Raw genomic sequence first — 19018 nt, 5'->3', positions numbered from 1 at the left:
TTTTTCTATCTTACTTTCAATTGAGGCACGAAATCAGAGAGAGGAAAATGTGTCAACTGCTTTCAAAAAAATTAAAAAGTTCAGAGAAGAAGGGATGGAAATGCGTCCTTTGGAGGAAGCTATTGGAGTTCTTGGTATTTTATCTCCCTTCAAAAGGAGAACTACTTCAAGACTTCGATATGTATCCCCTGGAGTTGAAGATACAGAGTGGATTACTATTTGATTCTATGTGAGAAACCTGAATGAAGCAGTCTGTTGCTATTGATGTGAAGTACAAACAACAGAGAGAGAGATGTCTGCACTTAGTTTGACTGTGGGAAGAGTAAGGATGCACAAAATTTTCCTTTGGATCAGCTATGGGCTAGTTGAGAGAAAAACTCAATCTGGAATCACTGAAAATGGATTTACCTAAGAACCCCTAAAAAAGATGTGACTCAGAAGATTGGTGAACTCTCAGAATTAAGAGGCAAGTTGACAAGCTGTCAGCCAGAGGCAGCTTCAACCCTGTCACAAGAAAGGTAGTAAAAGCTCCAAGTAGGAAATGCTTCCAGAAACCCATGAAAGCTCAGCACATGAGAAGGACTCAGTGTCCAACATCTGCAAAGCCCTGAGAGCACCAGTGCCAGAGCAAGACAATAAAAGTCAAGTAAGAACATTCCTCCACCTGCTCCTTCTCTCTCCCCAATGTAATCTTCGAGGATCAGTCATGAAAGTTAGTAGTGAGAAAAGTGGTGGCTGACAGAGCTAATAAATAAGTGAACCTCCATTGTCCCCAGTGTAGAATTCATGAATTTAAGAATACTAACACCAGAGAAAGGGGAAAATTTTAGCATTAAAGGAGATTTGGACTTTTGATTATTACAGTGAACTGGCCATTTAGATTTGGGAACACCCTGAAATTCCATGCATCTCAGAAGCTGAAAAATAATACCCTACAGATTGGATTTAAAGGATTGTGAGGAGAAAAATATATTTTATGGCACACATCTTATAGAGAAATATTATTATTATTATTATTATTATTATTAATTTTTTAAAGATTGGCACCTGGGCTAACAACTGTTGCTAATACTTCTCTTTTTTTTAAGGATTGGCACCTGGGCTAACAACTGTTGCCAATCTTTTTTTTTTTCCTGTTTTTTCTCCCCAAACCCCCTCTGTACACAGTTGCATATCTTACTTGCTGGTCCTTCTAGTTGTGAGAAATATTATTTCAATGAATTGGTTATAGATAAAATATGCATGTGAAAAAGGGTTATTATTTGTTACAGTCTCCAAAATACAACAATATTTCAATTATTTAATTTTACAGATCCATTTTTCCCCCAAAATTTTCTGAAAGCAATGTGGACATCTTTGTTTCTGAAACTGTATACCATGGAGCTTAATAATGGAGTGACAATGGTATACATCACTGTTACCAGCCTGTCCCTGATGGACACATAGCTTGCCTTTGGCCTCAGGTAGATGTAGGAAGCACAGCCATCATGAACAATAACAATGGTGAGGTGAGAGGCGCAGGTGGAAAAAGCTGTCCGTTTGCCTTCACCAGAGAGAATCTTTAGGATCATCCTAAATGCAGACATAAGAAACATAGATAAACAAAAATGGGATGACAATTGCAAGAACCCCACAGATGAATAAGACAAATTCATAAACATCTGTATTGTTGCAAACCAGAAGAATGACTGGGGAGATGTCACAGAAGTAATGACTGAATTTGTCGACACCACAGAATGGGAAGCTAAATTCACTAATATAAGTGAGGCTGAGAAGCCACCAATCCCACAGGTGTCTGCCAATTTTCCACACTGCTGTCAACTCATAAGGATGGGGTAATGCAGAGGATGACAGATGGCAGAATAGCGATCATAATTCATCACTCCCAATAGCAGGCAGTTGTTCATGGCAAAGCCAAGGAAGAAGAACATTTGAATGGCACAACAGATGAAGGAGATTGTCCTGGCCACAGAGAGGAGATTGATGAGCATCCTGGGTAGGATGGCAAAGGTGTAGAATGTCTCTGATGTTGAGGAAGAAGTACATTGGAATATGGAGGCTTTGATCCTGATGGATTACACTAATAATCGTGACATTATCACTGAGAACGACTAGATACAGAAAGAGAAAAACCACAAAGAGGGCAAGCTGAATTTCACCAAGGCTCAAAAAATCCAATAACAAGAATTCAGTAACCATGGTGAGGTTTTCTGCCAAGACTTGCAAAGAAGAGGGAAAAAGTAAAACGTATTCAGTACATGGATATAATAATCTGAGGTGTGCAGGCGTGTGTTCCTTTCTTCTGGTGCTAGGGAAGAATTTTGCCTATTACTTGCATTTTCCAGTTTCTGGCAGCCTCTCACATTCATTAATTCATGTTTCCCATCCTCTATCTTCAAAGCCAGCAAAGTTTCATCTCTTTCTCTGACTCTCTGGTTCTCTTTTTCACTTTTTAGAATCATATGATTACATCGGACATAAGGGGATAATGCAAGATAATCTCTCTATCTGAAGGTCAAAGGATTAGCAATCTTAATTCCATTTTGCAAACTTAATTCTCCTTTTTCACGTAACCTAACATGTTCATACGTTTGCAGGAATTAGGATGTGGACATCTCTGGGGGGTCCATTATTCTGCCCACTACAACGAGCAAGAAACAATCCAAAAATGAAATAAACAATTCTCCTTGCAATAGCAAATGTTTAGTTGTGTATTTATGATTAAATTTAACAAGAGAAGAGCAAGACACATACACAGAAAATTACCAAAAATTGTTGAAAACATTAAAAAAGATGTAAATAAAGGAAAAGACATCATCTTATGGGTTGCAAGACTCAATATTAGTAAGAGGCAATTCTGAGTAAATTGATCCACAAATTCAATGTAAATCCTATCAAATCCCAGCAGGCTTTCCTTGTTAAAACTGACAAGATAATCATAAAATTTATTTGGGAAGAAACGAGACTATATAAAATGACTGTGAAACAGAGGAGCGAAGATTGAGGATTTATACATTGTGATTTTGAAGCAATGTAAAGATACATTAATTAAGATAGCATGGTACTTGCATGTAGTTATACATGTAGATAAATGAATAGAATTCAGTCTAGAAGTAAACATTTCAAAAGGTATCATTATGAAAATGAAGAAGCACACCACAAAAAATTATATATATTTGCAAAACATCTATCTGATAAGGAATTTGTACTAAAAAAATATAAGTAACTATTATAATTAAGCAATAAGAGATACACACAGTTAAAATGAAAAAAAAAACACTTCAAATAGCATTTCAACAAAGTATATCAATGGCTAATAGGTGTATGAAAATATGCCCAACATTATTAGTCATTAGGGAAATGTGAATTAAAACCATAATGAGATGACTGCTCACATGCACTGCAATGGCTATAACTAAAAAGACTCTAAAGGATGCTGGTAAGTGTAGGGAGAGATTAAAATCCTTGAATATTGCTAGTGTAAATGTAAAATTATGCAGTCACTTTGGAAAACAGTTTGGCACATTTTTATAATGGTAATCATAAATTTACTTTATGACCCAGCAGTCTCATTCCTAGGAATCTACCAAAGAGAAGTCTGTTCACACAAAAAATTTATGTGAATATTCATGGTAGCATTACTCATAATAGCCAAAAAAGGAAAATATCCAAATGTCTATCAAATTCTAAATGAATAAACAAAAATTGGATCCTGTCTAGCAATAAAAATAAATGAACTACAAGTACATACCACAATATAAATTATGTGCAAAGATGTTACGCTAAATAAAAGTAACCAAGTGCAAAAGTGTACACTGCGAATTCCATTTATATGAAATGTCCAGGAAAAGAAAATCTATACAAGTAGAAAGTAGATTAGTTGTGCCCATAGGCAGAATGGGATTTGACAGAAGCACACAAGAGGGATCTTTATGGGATAATGAAAATGTTCTAAAACTGGATTGTGGTGATGATTACATAACTCTGTCAACTTGTACAAACAAAATACATGAATTTTTGTTATATTAAGCTATTTTTAAAAAATTATTTTGGATGAAATTCATAGATATCATATTGATGATTTAATTTTTTTAAAGTGTGTCTTTTAATCACTAAGCAGAGCTCTCTGGGGAATTAGGATCCATTTAATATTCATTATTTTAGTCCTTCTATAGAGTCTTTAAACGTTCCTGGAATACGTTACAGATCTGCAAAAGTTTTTTGTAAAATAATTATATATAATTTGCCTTTTCAACCTGACAAGATAGAGTTTACCATGCTAGCAATGCACTATTCTACTCCCAACTCCCACTTAACATAGTTGCAAATATATACAAAGAAAGAAGAGAAGATTATATACCTGAACAGAGGTTTGGGAGACAGATTCTATCAATTCCAATACAGATAGATTGTGTTAGATTGTGATTTATAGCTATCCTTTTCACTGTTCCCTTTTTGAACTACAATATTGACATTCAAGAAAAATAAGATTGATTTTTCAACTGATGCAAACTGATGAGACCAGCTGACTCATTATCTGTATTTTTATACAGAATAACTACTTTCTGAGGTCACCAGAATTATCCCTACCACCTTTCACTTTCCTTATCCACTGTCATCTCAATTTATAAATACATGTGGTGTCCACCATACCTAAAACAACACATTCTATGGAAGAGTCTTTGAATTCTAATACATAAACTACCTTTAGGAGAAACATTGTATACGAGTCATAGGAACATGAAACATGATGTAAATTGAGGTCAGGGATTTCAAAGGTGTTTCTCTATAGTGAAAAAGCAAAGAAATATCTACCAGTTTTCATTGTTTAGCAAGGATAAATTTAAAAAACTGGTAGTTAGGGAAAACAAGAACACTTTTTAGACATATAGAATCACTTTCAGTAAATTATCTTAGATCAAATGTATTCTATTTCTAGCATATTTAAACCTTCTCTCAAGTTCTCAAAGGTAGAAAAAAAGAATTTTTTAAATTTTCTTTTTTATTCAGTGTTAACAAGCACTTGTGAGGGAGAAATGAATTTTTGGTCAAGATTAAGAGAAAGATAAAAGCTCAAAGCAACATGGTTAAAACATGGTGGAACAAACGGAAAGAGAGAATAAACCTGAAGACTTCAAAAAGAATCAAATCATGTAAATATTCAATAAAGTTCAGCAAATGACAACTCTACCACAAAATGTGACAAAAGAATAAAATAAGACAAAACCAGCCACAAACAAAGAAAATTCTGGCAAAACTGATCAACATTAGAGAAATACATTTAAATGAAATAGAAAAACATTTTAATTATGATTAAAGAGAAAGGAACAGACACAGAAGAAATACAGAGCAGATTCAACACTCAAAGTATTGGAGTCTTTGTGTTTTTCTTTGTGGATCTTTCAATCTTTCAAGGTCATAAATTTTGACTGTGTAGAACTATGATGCTACACATGGACTGTTGGGTAAATATAGGATACCCTGGAAATAATTTTTTAAAAATAAATGTATGATGTGGAAAAAGAAGGAAATTTGGTAAAGTGTATCAAGATGCTTGAAAATATTCATCCAAAAAAATAGAAAATATTCATTCAATTTGTTCCAGTAATTCTATTTTTGAAATTTTACCCTACTATAACAGATTTAGGCTTATAGATGTGTTTATAATAAGGAACATTTGAAAGTCATAATATAAACTTTTGTTAGATTTTTGTATTAGGTTCAGGAAAGAGTATTGTGAAGAAGATGAGAGTATGGAATCTGGAGGCAGTTAACGTAGATATAGGTCCCAGTTCTCCAGCTAGTGATTGTGTGGTCTTGGACAATTTACTGAACATATCCATGTTACAGTTTTCTCATCTGAGAAATGGGCTGATGTGAGGATAAATGTGTTAGCATATGTATAGTACTTAAAAGGCACCTACTAAATAGGAAGTGCTATATCAGTGATATTATTTTCTTTGACTACAGTTTTTTTTGCTAGGCTCTTTTCTCTCTAAACAAATCAGTCATTCTAAGACAGAAATTTTTAAACTTTATGCTTATTCCATCACTGAGTTTATAGAATCTAATTAGAGGTCAAAACCAACAGTTTTAAAACCCAAATAGTGTAGATGAGAGAAGCAGAGAAGACATTGGGAGAAGAAAACAAAGTATGAGTAGCCCTTAACTATAGTGAATCTTTTGTTCCAGCCTGTATGTGTGCATGTGGTCATGAGTGCCAAGTGGCAATTAAATTATGTTTCTTAGTTTCTCTTACAGGCAGAACTGTCAACATAGAATATATAACACAGCGGGCGGACAGCTTTGTTGGAAAAAGAGCTTTCTTTATCTCTTCAGGCCCCCTGATGCCCATATCTGGTGTTTTGAAAGGACTGATTCTTCTTTGTAGGCAGAACTCTGGAATCTGAAGAGATTCACTGTTTCTAGAAGAAAAATAAATATCCATGATTCTCTTCTTTCAATGTTGTTTGCCTTTTCTCTGTCAAAGTAGGACCTGAAGGGGAAAATTAGACGACACAAATCCATTCAAGGCAGGAGTCTATAATTGCTTTTTATCTCCACTGTTTTGGTCCAAGAAAAGCAATTGAAGGAGATTATTTCCAAGAGTTTTCTGGGCAGCAAGGATACAGGGTCCTGAGAATGAGAGGCGTGGCATTGCAGACGCAGAGAACAGCTTGGAGAAGCCGGCAAGAAATAGGAGTTAAAGAGCCAAGTGACTGCTGAAATAGTTCAACTGGGAAAAAGTGGTAAAAGCAGAGACATTAAAATTTGCATTTAACCAAGTATTTTCTTACTCTAAACTCTAAAATGATCTCTGAAAACTTTATAATATTCCAAACTCCTTATGATAAAAAAAGGATCATGATAGATAATTTGGTTTCTTACTACACTCAAAACTCATCTCTTCCAGCTCCCAGATTTTATTCCAATATTTTAATCATATGGAACCCCACGCAGTTCATTGAGCATGCAGTGAGCCATGTCATGTCACAGCAATGCCTTTTCCTGTGTTCAGGCAGATGCTCTGATCTCTTAGAAAAAAGCAAATCATTTGCTCCCAAGTCAGTTTCCCGTAGCCCTTCTTTAATTCAACAAATATTTATTGAATACATACTAAGTGAGGCCACTCCATTAGGTGTTTGAGATATATCAGTGAACAAAATAAAGACTCCTGCCCTTATGAGACATATATTCTAGAACTTCTCACATTTTGTGTAATTCTAGATAATGATCTCTCTTGCCCTGGACAACTCAAGATCTTAGAAGGCAGACACCATGTCGTTGTTCCTTTGACAAAATTTATGTGCTGGACACCTGTATTCATATGTGTCTCTCTAACCCCATCAGCATCAGAGTTCCCAGCAAATAGCAAATATTCAAAATCAATGTGAGAAAATCAATAATTGAACAAATTAATACGTGCACAAATCATTGCAACTGGTTTATTGACATTTGTCATGTTCATGATCAAGTTACTTCCAATGAGCAAGGAAAGCTAGAGAAAGACATGCATTGTGAAGAAAGCATTAGATATGAAGTAAAAAGGCACAAATTCACATTCTTATTTCAACATTTTCTCTGAGTAAATAACTTACTCTTCCTGGGTCTGAATTTTATTTTCGGCAATTTTGAATATTATGAAGATTAATGGACAGCACAAGTAAAAAATGGAGCCCAGAATTACACATAAGAAGCCCTAATTATTTCCTTTTTCCCTTTCTTCCTGAGATGGATACTATGGATGCTTCGTATGACCATCCTGCAATATCTCTAATGTTTCCTTTTTTCCTAACCTTAAGACCTCAACCTGAGCACTGTCTTGTCTCCCCATCCAACTACTTTCCCTATTACCACCACTCAATCCATTACTATCATGTATACATAGACCACAATTCTAAAAACATCTCAACAATTTCTGAACCGAACATAAGAAGAAAGACTGAACTAGTTATTATCTTTGAGATGGCGTAATGTGCTATAAGATTTTAGTTAATTTAATGAGTCATTTTCTCTAAACTATGAAATAAGAACCAAATCACCAATGTGAAGGAGTTCCATGTTCCCCAAAATGTGAGTCCTGGAGTACAGTAGAATGCAGTCATCCTTCATGGCCCAAGGCCTTTATGGAAATGTGCAAGTATTTGCCACAAACAGCACCACTCCCAGTATATTACAGATATTCCTCTCATTCTTTTAAAAATTTTCAAACTAATAACAAAAGAATCACCACTTCACTTCTCATAATGATGTTCATTGTACCTCTTCTGAATGGCCTGACTGAGCTACAATCCTAATGAGTCTTATTAAAAGGTATTTTTCTGGTTATCAGCATTAGTGTGGGTGTCCTGCTGGGAATTTGACTACCTAGAACCCTAGGGAGCCATTACCACATTCCTCCTGATAAAAGTCCTGCCTACCCTTAATTAGAAACTAATCCAAGGGGAAAATGGACCTCAAAGCTCTCTTGCCAAAAGACAGACCATGGATTAGACTAGGGGAATTTGTTAGCTTCCTATTTTAGACACCCTAGTGAAGTGACTCATTAGAATTCTGGAGGCTGCTGGACAGTATCAGCAAAAAGACCTGGTAACCCCCTCTCATGGATGTCCTCCTGCAGTTCTTGCTTTTCTTCCTTTGCTTGGAGGCAAGAATTTCCTGTTTTTTCCATCCTGCACTCTAGCCTCTATTTCAAGTGAGAGTAGTATGTTTTGAGAAATGGCAGAGCAATGGACTGGCAGAGATCCAGCAGTGGTAGAAGCAAAAAATCAAATTTGGGGCGTGCAAGGTAGCGTGGAAGTACCCTTTGCGGGACCTGGACACACTATTTACATATTTATTCATTCCCAAAGCATATACTAAGTTCTTATTTCTGTCAGGAAAATGTTATAATCAGGTGGTGTGGGTTCAAATAAGGACAGTCTACCTTAGGAAATTTACTCCCAATGGAGGAGGCAAAGAGGGCACTGACTGAGTATTCCGTGATGGTGGGCTAAGAGAGAGATATGAATATGAGATATGCATGTTTCTGTGACAGCATATGGAGGAGAAATATGGATTATACTGTAGAGGTTAATAAAACCTTCTTGGAGGAGGTTACACTTGAGTGAGGTTTTGAAATCTGAGTAGTGGGCAGACGAATTATGAGAAAGAATATATTTAAGGAAAACATAGCATAATATATGTAAAGGAAAGGTGGCATGAAACAGAACACTGTTTGGAACAGCCAGTTCTTTGGTTAAGCAGTTAAAACCCACCTTTAAATCTGTTAGTAGCTATTACAAGATTTATAATCTGGGACATTATCTGGCAAGATTTTCATATTAGAAGGATGATGGTGATGACACAGATGATGATAATAATCAACATTTAAATAGTGCTTAGTAAATGGCAACCATTATTCTAAGTGTGGAACGCATTTTATATAATTTAATTCTCACAACGACCCTCTGATATCCCTCATAGCAGTATGAACAATGGACAGGGGACACCCAGACTTGAAATTCTTGCAGTGATTCACAGGAAACAGAATGATTGTTACTGTGGAAATGGTGAAGGAATGTAATTGAGGAAATTTAGGGCAGTAGAATCCATAGGACTTAATGACTGATTCAATGTGTGCTGTGAGGAAAATTAAAAAAAGTGAAGATGACATCCATGTGCATAACTTGGTTGCCTGGGTGGATGGAGTTACTTTTGACCAAGATACAGTATAAAGATAGCAGGGTAAGTTTGAGTGTACAAAATGGTTAGTTTAATTTGGACTTTCTCAACCCCTCTCACAACAGTTATTAGAACTGTCTTCTCAGAGAGTTATGCCAGATAGCAAGGACTGGCCTGATGAGGGACAGCAAGGTAGTTTAAAGCAAAGGATATAGATTCAGGTAAAGCCCATGGTTTGAGTCACTCTTCTATCCCTTGCGTTTGTGTGACTTGGACAAGAAAAACTTCTACAGTTTGCAAGTACTACATCTGAAAAATGGAAATGATAATAACTAATACAGAAAAGTGCTGTGAAGGTTAAGCAAAACACTCTATTAAAAATGTTTGTAAAACATAAGACAACATAAATACGTAAGTTATTATTACAGTTATGGAGAGTGAATTTCAGACAGGGTGCACTACTTGCCAAAGGACATGCAGTGGTTAGGACAAGATAATAAATTAGATTTTCAGAATTTCAGTTCCATGTTTTCTAAAATATAAATTTTGGTGAGTCCCTTCCTTTACAGGAATCCAAATGGACAGTTTATTCTTTGAGTGCTGTTACTAATATTAAGATTAGATTTATGCAGATGACTTCATGCTGGTTCACTTCCTCCCCTGGTAAACAAAGTCACCATTTGGTGAAATGACTGAACAGATTTTGTTAAGGAGACTGTAGCTTTTGAACAAAGTGAAGCTAAATTACTGCCATAGAAATAAAATAGGAATTGGGGTCTTGCTGGCTTTGTCTTCCCATCCTTCTCCTGAAGGAAAAATTCCTTTAGCTCTCAGAACAGTTTCAATGAAAGAATAAATGAGAAAACCAAAGTCCATTCTACAGATGAGAGTCGTAGGGACTGACATTCTGGTCATACCAATAAGGCCTTCAAGCCGGTATTAATCTCTAGGATTGAACTAGCGGCATCTTATAGAATGTTGTCTAGAAAGAATCTTGCAACACTGACCTTCCACAACGTTTAGAGAACTGTGTTTCAAGGGAGACCAAGAACAAGGGGTGAAATCATGGCAAGGTGGGAGGAGAACCAGGCTAAGAATAAGAGGAGACCTAGGTTAATTCCAGCTATCCTGCTTACTAGTATTTTGAATTTCTCGCAGTGACTCAAAGGAGATAGGATGAAACTGTAGAAATGGAGAAGGGACATGACTGAAAACCTATAAGCCAGTAGAATCTGTAGGACTTACTGGCTGATTCAATGCATGGTATAAGAAAGAAAAAAAAAGAGTGGCAAAAGTCACTTTCAGGTGTGTGGACTGGCTATCTGAGAGAAAAGAGTTGACATTCACTAAGAAAGGGCATGAAGATGGCTAAGCAAGCTTGGGGCAGAAAATGGCAGAATAGGTAAGGCTACTCATAATACCAACCTCTCTTTTATTCCAGGCACTATGGAAGGTGCAGGACCAACAAAGTTGTCTTTAATATAAAATCTGTCCCTTCAGGAAATTTGAATTCATTCTAGGCAGAGGCAAATAACAGCTATGTGGTCTTTGCTTGCGTCTAACTCATCCAGCTGTTTCTTGCTTCAGGGCTTTTGCACATGTTGGTCCTTCTGTCTAACAGGATCTCCTCAAATAATTCCCTTTACCTAGTGACTCCTACTTACTCTTCAGCTTATAGATTACATGTCCTTTCCCCATGGAGGCCAGCTCCATACCATTCAATCTAAATTAGATTTCTTTTAGTATCCTCTCCCCCAGCTCCTTCTTATGCTTTTCCTTCAGAGAATAGACATCAACTTGTGGTAAATTAAGTTTATTTGAATTTATTTCTTTACTGAGAGTCTTCCAAACCAGACCACAGGTCCATGAGGACAGAGACCACACATATTTTGTTCATCATCAATTTCCAGCAGCTAAAGCATTATCTGGTACATAATAAGCAGTAAATAAATATTTGTTGAAAGAATAGGAAATATAATAAAAATACATCTTAGGTGCTATGAGAACACAAAGAAGTCAGCGCTTGATAACATTGGCAGAGTGTGACAGTGAGACAAGAAGTCTTTAGAAAGAAAGTGAGAGAAGCTGAAGTTATACTGAAATATGAGGTAAAATATGAAAATTTAATATGAGAGGATCTATTCCAAAGAGAAGAAGTAGCACATGAGAAAACATGGCAGAATACAGACTCATGTCACTTTGGGGATGAGAAGATAATTGGTTAGCTTCAGAGTGCACAACTAGGCACATATGAGAAATGGATAATAATAATGTTAAAAACAATAATGCCAGGGAGGTCGGCAGAGACTAGATAATAAATCCTTCCTAACAGAGGACTCTTGGCTTCATTGTGTGTGGCAAGTGGAATCACTGAAGGATTTGTCCATGGATTTTCTGGCCCTTAGAGAACTTTAGCACTTCGTCCTATTAACATTATCTAAATCTTTTTGATAGATTACTTGAGATACTTCAGCAATCATTCATGTTTAGCTGCTGCCTTGATGAGAATAAATAGATATGATTTTCAGGGAATGAATATGAGAGCTAAGGCAGGATGGTATGGGAAGGACATACATATATATGGGAAAGAGACTCCACCATGAGTTTCCAATCTCAAGCAAAGCAAGAACAGAACAATCCCAAGTAAAGACAAGGGCATTTCAATATGTAAATTGAAGGGGGTAAATCAGAAGCCCAAAAAGGCCACTAGGGGTTGCTGTAGAATGGAGGGGTCCAAAGTTGTCTGTTTCCTTCAGGAAAGGGAGAACTGATAGTAGGAAGGGTAGGAATAGATAGTCAGATTTTCTTCTTCTGTTCTTTGTAAGTAAACAGCTTGCATGCATCTTTGCTTTCATCAGTTTGTGCATTTGTTTTTGAATGACTGATGTTTAAAGCAGTGAAATATGATGACATTTGTTCTAAATATGAGTATTCCTTTCCCTCATCTGCATAGCCTTCTTAGAGTATCATTCATAGTAGAAAGCCAGAATATCTTAATTTCTTTGATCCTCATTCTCCTCATATGTAAAATATCTTTATGTTACAGTTTGTTCTACACTTAAAGGAGAAAATGTGTGAAAGGTCACATTTTACATAAAAGGCATACAATTAACTGAATAGTTAAAACTTGTCTATTTACTTAACAGGATATGAAACCTGGCGTACTACTCTTCGAATTGCTGATTTGAATTCCTTATTTCTCAGGCTGTAAATCATTGGATTGAACAAGGGAGTGAGGATGGTATGTGACACAGATATTAGGATGTCTTGACTTGAAGAGTAATTGGACTTCGGCCTTAAATAGATGAAAGAGGCACAACCATAATGAACAGTTACCACAATGAGATGGGAGGCACAGGTAGAAAAGGTCTTATATCTTCCAGCAGAGGTTGAGATTTTTAGAATAGCAGAGATGATGTGAATGTACGAGATCATGATAAGCAACAGTGGGATAACCAAGACAAACATGCCAAGCATGAATATTACCAACTGGCTAAAGAGAGAATGATGAGATGCCAACTTGAGGACAGGAGAAATGTCACAGAAGAAGTGATGGAGCTGGTTGGAGGAGTGGAAAGGCAGGTGAAATATCAGGGATGTGATGATCTGTGCAACAATAAAGCCACAGGCACAAGCAGCCGCCACTAGCCCCACACACAGCCCATGTCCCATGAGCACTGTATAGCGCAGAGGGTTACAGATGGCCATGTAGCGATCATAACCCATGGCTGCCAGCAGGAAGGAGTGAGAACAGCCAAGAAAGAGGAAGGTAAACATCTGAATGGCACAGCCCAGGAAGGAGATGGTCTTCTTCTGGGCCAGCAAGTCAACCAGCATCTTGGGTACAATGACGAAGGTGTAGCAAGTCTCAGAGCAGGAGAGGACAGCAAGGAAGAAGTACATGGGGTTATGAAGCGCTCTGTCCAGTACAATGGTGGAAATGATGATGGCATTGGTGCCCAGAGTGAACAAGTACAGAAGCAGAAAGACAATGAAGAGCAGCAGCTGCATCCTGGCCAGAGATGAGAAGCCAAGGAAGACAAACTCTCTCACCAAAGTCTCATTGGCCCGCTCCATGGAGAGCACTTTTATATAAGAGAGTAGGGAAAGAGGCAGAGACCAGGATCCAAGGCGGAGGGTAGAAATACATGGGAAACTCAGCAAAAAGTCTGCAGGCAGCAAGCTTTTCCAGACTTTTGGTGGAACTCCTTCATTCTTTCTCAAAAATGTCTGCTAAAATAAGAACTAAGGCTTAATATGCAACAGAATAACTGACAACCAGTTAGGAGGCTTTCTCTAAGGCTGAGAACATGTCATTTGTCTAGCCAAAGATTAGAGTTATTTAATTGATTTCCCTTAAATCTTACCTATGGATTATTGTTCTTTTGTTGCTCACTACAAGCCCAAGAAAACTAGCTCTCAAAACTGAAAAATATACTTCATCTCAGCGATCTGAACTTGATCAGAACGTGGTATGAAGAATGAGTAGTGTTCAGGCACAAACATGTGAAACTCAGTTTATCTAACCATAAAATGGGAAAGGACAGGAAGAATTAGATAATCTCTTGGTCAAAGTGTGAGGGGATTTGTGTTTATTGATGACATTATATGCTAAGATGTGGGGTAAGAATATCATAGACCTTATATAAAATATTCATTACAACCATCTTACGTCAGTACCCAAAACAATAAGGAAAGAAAACCCTTTGGTGTTATTTCCTACAGATTAATAAGAGATCAGTTAAGAAACATTACTGGAGGTTCTGCAAACTAGAGCACTGATCTAAAGGTGGAAGAGAAGATAACATTAGCTTAAAGAAAAATTTTTCCTTTTTCAGGAAGAGAAGAGTCACCAGGGTAGTAGAAAAAGAATAATTAACTTTATGGCATTTTGCAACACTTCTCACTTTTCCCCTTTTAGGTGTCTTAGAGAACTCATCGAAATAGTTTTGCAAAAATGGCTCAGAACCTGTCACAGAGCGAGAGAGAGAATGAGACAATTGGTCATTTTTCCAGGTTTCAATTGCCTGACATAAATTAGAGGCTTTATATCTTTTATATGCTGTCACTCAATAATTTTTAAAATAATATTCAGTTATTTACCATAATTTTCAAACTGAATGAATTATTTCAAAAGTCATTTTTATGCCTTCTATCGGATAATTTTTTCACAGGGATATTTCCCAACTGTTCTCGTCCAAAAAGTAAAGTAACCGGCTGGATGCAAAATCATCTAGCATTTATTGGTTGTATCCAGTCTCTTTTTATATACTTTTCAGTATATTTAAATACTTTTACATCATTTTGTGTTGAGGAATTATTTACATCTGCTACCGAATTTTTTGTTTTTGCATTTATCTGGTCAACAGCAAACCTTAGCTTTCTAGTCTCTGAGTTACCTGATGGGAAATTTCTGACACTTATTGCATCTATCTCTAGAATTTGGAGATTATAATGTTTGTTGTTTCTTACTTACTAGAAACTCAACCTTATTTATTTGAAGTTAGTATTCAGATACTCAGAAATGCTCATTTTAAAGCTTTCTAACACAAATAGGAAGTTTTCATTCTGTAACTACAGAGATGTTTATCTTAAATATAAACATAAAGGGTGTATATATCATATATATCCTCATTATATACAAATCTGTGTAACTAGTTATATGTTTTCTATATCAAGAAACAGGAAAAGAAAATCAGTGAGACAGTTTCTCTAGATAATACCTCAACTTGAACAAATGGATTTCTGTCTATTTCAAGACACTGAGGGAAATCTACATTTCTGGTCATGGCTTATCCTTATCTTATCACTTTCCCAAGATTTTTCTGAATCTCTTTTCAACTAATCCCTGTCTAATCCCCACTATACCCTCATTCCACTGAGAATGATGTGTAGAATGGACCACAGAACCTGGAATTCTTTGATTCTGAATGAGTGCCTGTATCTACCCAATATTCAAAAGAATTTTTTGGATTATTTGTCACTCAGACCCATGAGGACAGCTGATTTCAGTTAAGTGAGTTTTTTACATCCTGTTGATAATAACCCCACAGTGTAAATGAATTGTGTGGTTGATGTATTTGCCCTTTTCATAGTGTGTGGAGACCCAGCGGCACAGTTCATCTGAGAAGGCAGCCTCATCTGCTCAAGAAAGCAGCAAAGGCCACCACAGTGTGTTACGTCAGTACCATGGATATAGAAAGATATGATTAGAAAAATTAAAAAAAAGATCTTCCGGCCAAATACCTACAGGCTATAAAATTAAGGTAAAAGATCCCTCAATTTGAACTGAGAAGATCTATATTTTAAGTATAGCTTTTTGTGAATTTGGGCAAGATACTTAACTTGGGTATTCAGTCTCCTGATTTTAAAATTAAAAAGGATAGGGTAAGTGATAACTGTAATAAACTGTTCAGATGCATGGAGAATACTTAAGCAGAAGCTCCTTAAACAATTTCTTGGAAAAGGAATTTTGACTTAGAACAAGAGTTGAGTTGAACAACCTCTAAGAGCCTTTTCAAATCAGGGAGTCCAAGATTCTCTTGTTAAATGATCCCTAAAATCCTCTTGTGACACTCTAGAATATATGGATAGAATTCAGGTTATGATCCCTGGAGATGACACTCCTGTATTTTATTTTTCAAACTCCTTAGATGCTCCATGGGGATTTTATGTAATCTGGATTTAAATAGTGATCCAATACTTGAGGGTACTGGGTACCTCAAATTGGGGGAAAATCTATATATTTTTCAGATGCAAAACTTTTTATGTATTCAAATAGTTACATTAAGAAAGCATCAATCAATTAACTGAGAGAAATTACGCAGACAGCTTCAGAGAGTAAAAATGTGGAATTTTTATCTTCTTAGATACACATGAAAATCCTGAATTTGCCTTATTAAAATGGGGTTTAAATATCAGATTTCAATTCTAGTTAAAAGTGTACATCCATGAGTACACAGCAGAGAGAGAAGTAAAGATTTAGTAAGTACCTGCTTCATTTAATCCATCAGTCAACCAGGCTCAAAAAAGAGAAAATCTAGATGGGAGCAAAAATGGCCCAATCTCATCATTGAGAAAAATTCAGACAACTATGTGGACCTTGCCCAATCACTCTTAGTACCTTGAGTGAAAAGTGGCCCCTGTGGCTGGCTCAGTGACTCAGTGGTTAAGTTCGTATGTTCCGCTTCAGGGCCAGGGTTCACCGGTTCGGATCCTGGGTGTGGACATACTCAGGAATTGTCAAGCCATTCTGTGGCAGGCATCCCACATATACAGTAGAGGAAGATGGGCCTGGATGTTAGCTCAGGACCACTTTTACTCAGCAAAAAGAGTAGGACTGGTGGCAGATGTTAGCTCAGGGCTAATCTTCCTCAAAAAAAAAAAAAAAAAAAGTGGCCCCTGATTTTCCTTCTTATCCCTGCCACTTAGTGGAACTGCCATGGTTCACCTCCCTGGGGGTTGAGTGGGAGGTAGTCTCAAGCACTACACATCACTTAGGTCTAGACACCACAGAGCCCCAGACTAGATCAATATTTCCCCTACTGAGTAAGTACCTACATTGCTCTCCTCCTTTCAGTTCAGAGAGAAGCAGTCATTCAGTATCTGTTGTCCTTTGACATGTAGATTCTAAGCCAAAGATCAGTGCGTGAAGAAGTAACAGTAGAAGAGAGTGAATCTGCCTTGAAATAAATCTTTCCTCCACATTAACAGATACAGCCTCTCTATCCGTCAGGACTTCAGCTTCCCCAGTCACAGTCACAATCTTTAGGAGTTCCGGTGACCAATATGGGATGTGGTTATTAGAAGAATGTGCTGTGGTTGTTGGACTCCTGAGGTTGTATCTACTGCCCTGGAGACATTGCCTTGGGTTAATTAGAAGTCAAGTTTATTTTGGAAATATAATGTCATCAGTTTCTCAAAGGCAATCTTAGTTGAGGAACCTGGGGAGTAGGAGCCATTAGTATAATTAGCCCATGTCCACATTGGATGTTGAGTCCATCTGTGATGGATTCACGAGGAGATATCGCCACAATTAATACAGTAATGCAGATACCAAGTGGAAATTTTTCATTGCATTTTAATTCAGAAAACTGGTGTATTTGTCCAGGGCTTCTCAACTTTAGTGTTTAAAGAGTCAAAAGAGGGCTTAATTACAAATTCATGTTCTCAGGTTCTTGCACATAGAAATTCTAATTAGGAGCATTGGGATGTTCTACAAAAACCTAAATGTTTAACAAGCATCTTGAATCTTGTTGAGCTATATCATTAAATTGCTTCTTATATTGCAAAAGTTTTTTACTAGAATGGCTAAATATAAAGTTTTCAATTTCATCTAAGCTAATCCAAAATCAATATAATTCCAACCCAAATCTCAGCATGCATTGTGAAGGCAACCTGGCCGTCAAATTTCTAAAGTTTTCATGGAAGAACAAGATAATTTTTAAAAAAGACAAGTAATATAAGGGTTTACTCTTCCCAGTAGTAAGATGCCTTAGCAATAAAAAGAGCATGCTCCTGAAACAGGAAGAGACAAATAGCACAAAGGTAACGATAAGAGAGCTCAGAAACTGATCTGTATATGTTTGAGAACTTGGTCTTTAATAGAAGTGACCTCACAAGTCAGTAAGAAAGCTATGATTATTTAGTAAATAATGCTGGGATACATGGCTTCATGTATGCACCTCATCACTCAGAAAGAGGTGTCCTGATAGTATAATGAGATGGCTTACCGAAGGCTCAGTTATAGCACCAACTGTGTGACAACACCTGATCGATCCCATTTGTTTACTCAAGGCAGTATATTCCCTGAACTAGCAAATAGCGTATTGTGTTCATTCTTCAATAACTAGAATATCTAAGTCTGGGAATCAGTGTGAGGGGAGATGGACATGATTCATTCCATTATTACCCTTAATGACTAACTCACATAAGTTTCAGCTTTGTAGTTTAGAGTTATTATTTCACAAAGGAGTGTTGCTTCTATCAGGAAACACAAGAATGGAAATTGAGACTTGTCCTTGGCTACTTAGTCTGCTTTGTTCTCTCATACAAGTAATCTATAGGCAGAAAGGGGCTTATTACACTAGCTAGGGTAACTGATTCTATTTTTATTATGATTGCTGCAGAATGGGTTTTATTTTTCTGAAAGTATTTTTCTCAATATAAGTATTTTAACTTAACTTACAGATTTTTAAGTTATAGATCGATTGATCATTTTTATGAGTATCATTTAAAATGAGGAACACAGCTAAATATTTCAATGACTATGTAGACTTTTGAAAAGTACACTTATTCTAAGTTTTCAGATTTTTCATTTCAGGGGTTACACATCATTTGTTTCCCATCTAAATAT

The 19018-nt window shown here is 36.5% G+C and overlaps 1 protein-coding gene and 1 pseudogene across 1 annotated transcript; both read right to left on the bottom strand.

Moving 5' to 3' along the window:
- Positions 1-1292: 1292 nt before the first annotated feature.
- Positions 1293-2246, bottom strand: LOC103566824 (olfactory receptor 10R2-like; annotated as a pseudogene).
- A 10552-nt stretch (positions 2247-12798) lies between these two features.
- On the bottom strand, positions 12799-13740 carry LOC103566823 (olfactory receptor 10K1-like). Its single transcript, XM_008543357.2, has one exon. It carries the CDS (start codon positions 13738-13740, stop codon positions 12799-12801), a length of 942 nt encoding a protein of 313 aa, XP_008541579.2.
- Between the last annotated feature and the right edge of the window lie 5278 nt (positions 13741-19018).

The sequence above is a fragment of the Equus przewalskii genome, unplaced genomic scaffold, assembly GCF_037783145.1.
Source record: "Equus przewalskii isolate Varuska unplaced genomic scaffold, EquPr2 ChrUn-6, whole genome shotgun sequence".
NCBI classification, from domain to species: Eukaryota; Metazoa; Chordata; class Mammalia; order Perissodactyla; family Equidae; genus Equus; species Equus przewalskii.
The sequence above is the reverse complement of the archived record's forward strand: the minus strand, read 5'-3'. Positions and strand labels throughout refer to the sequence as shown.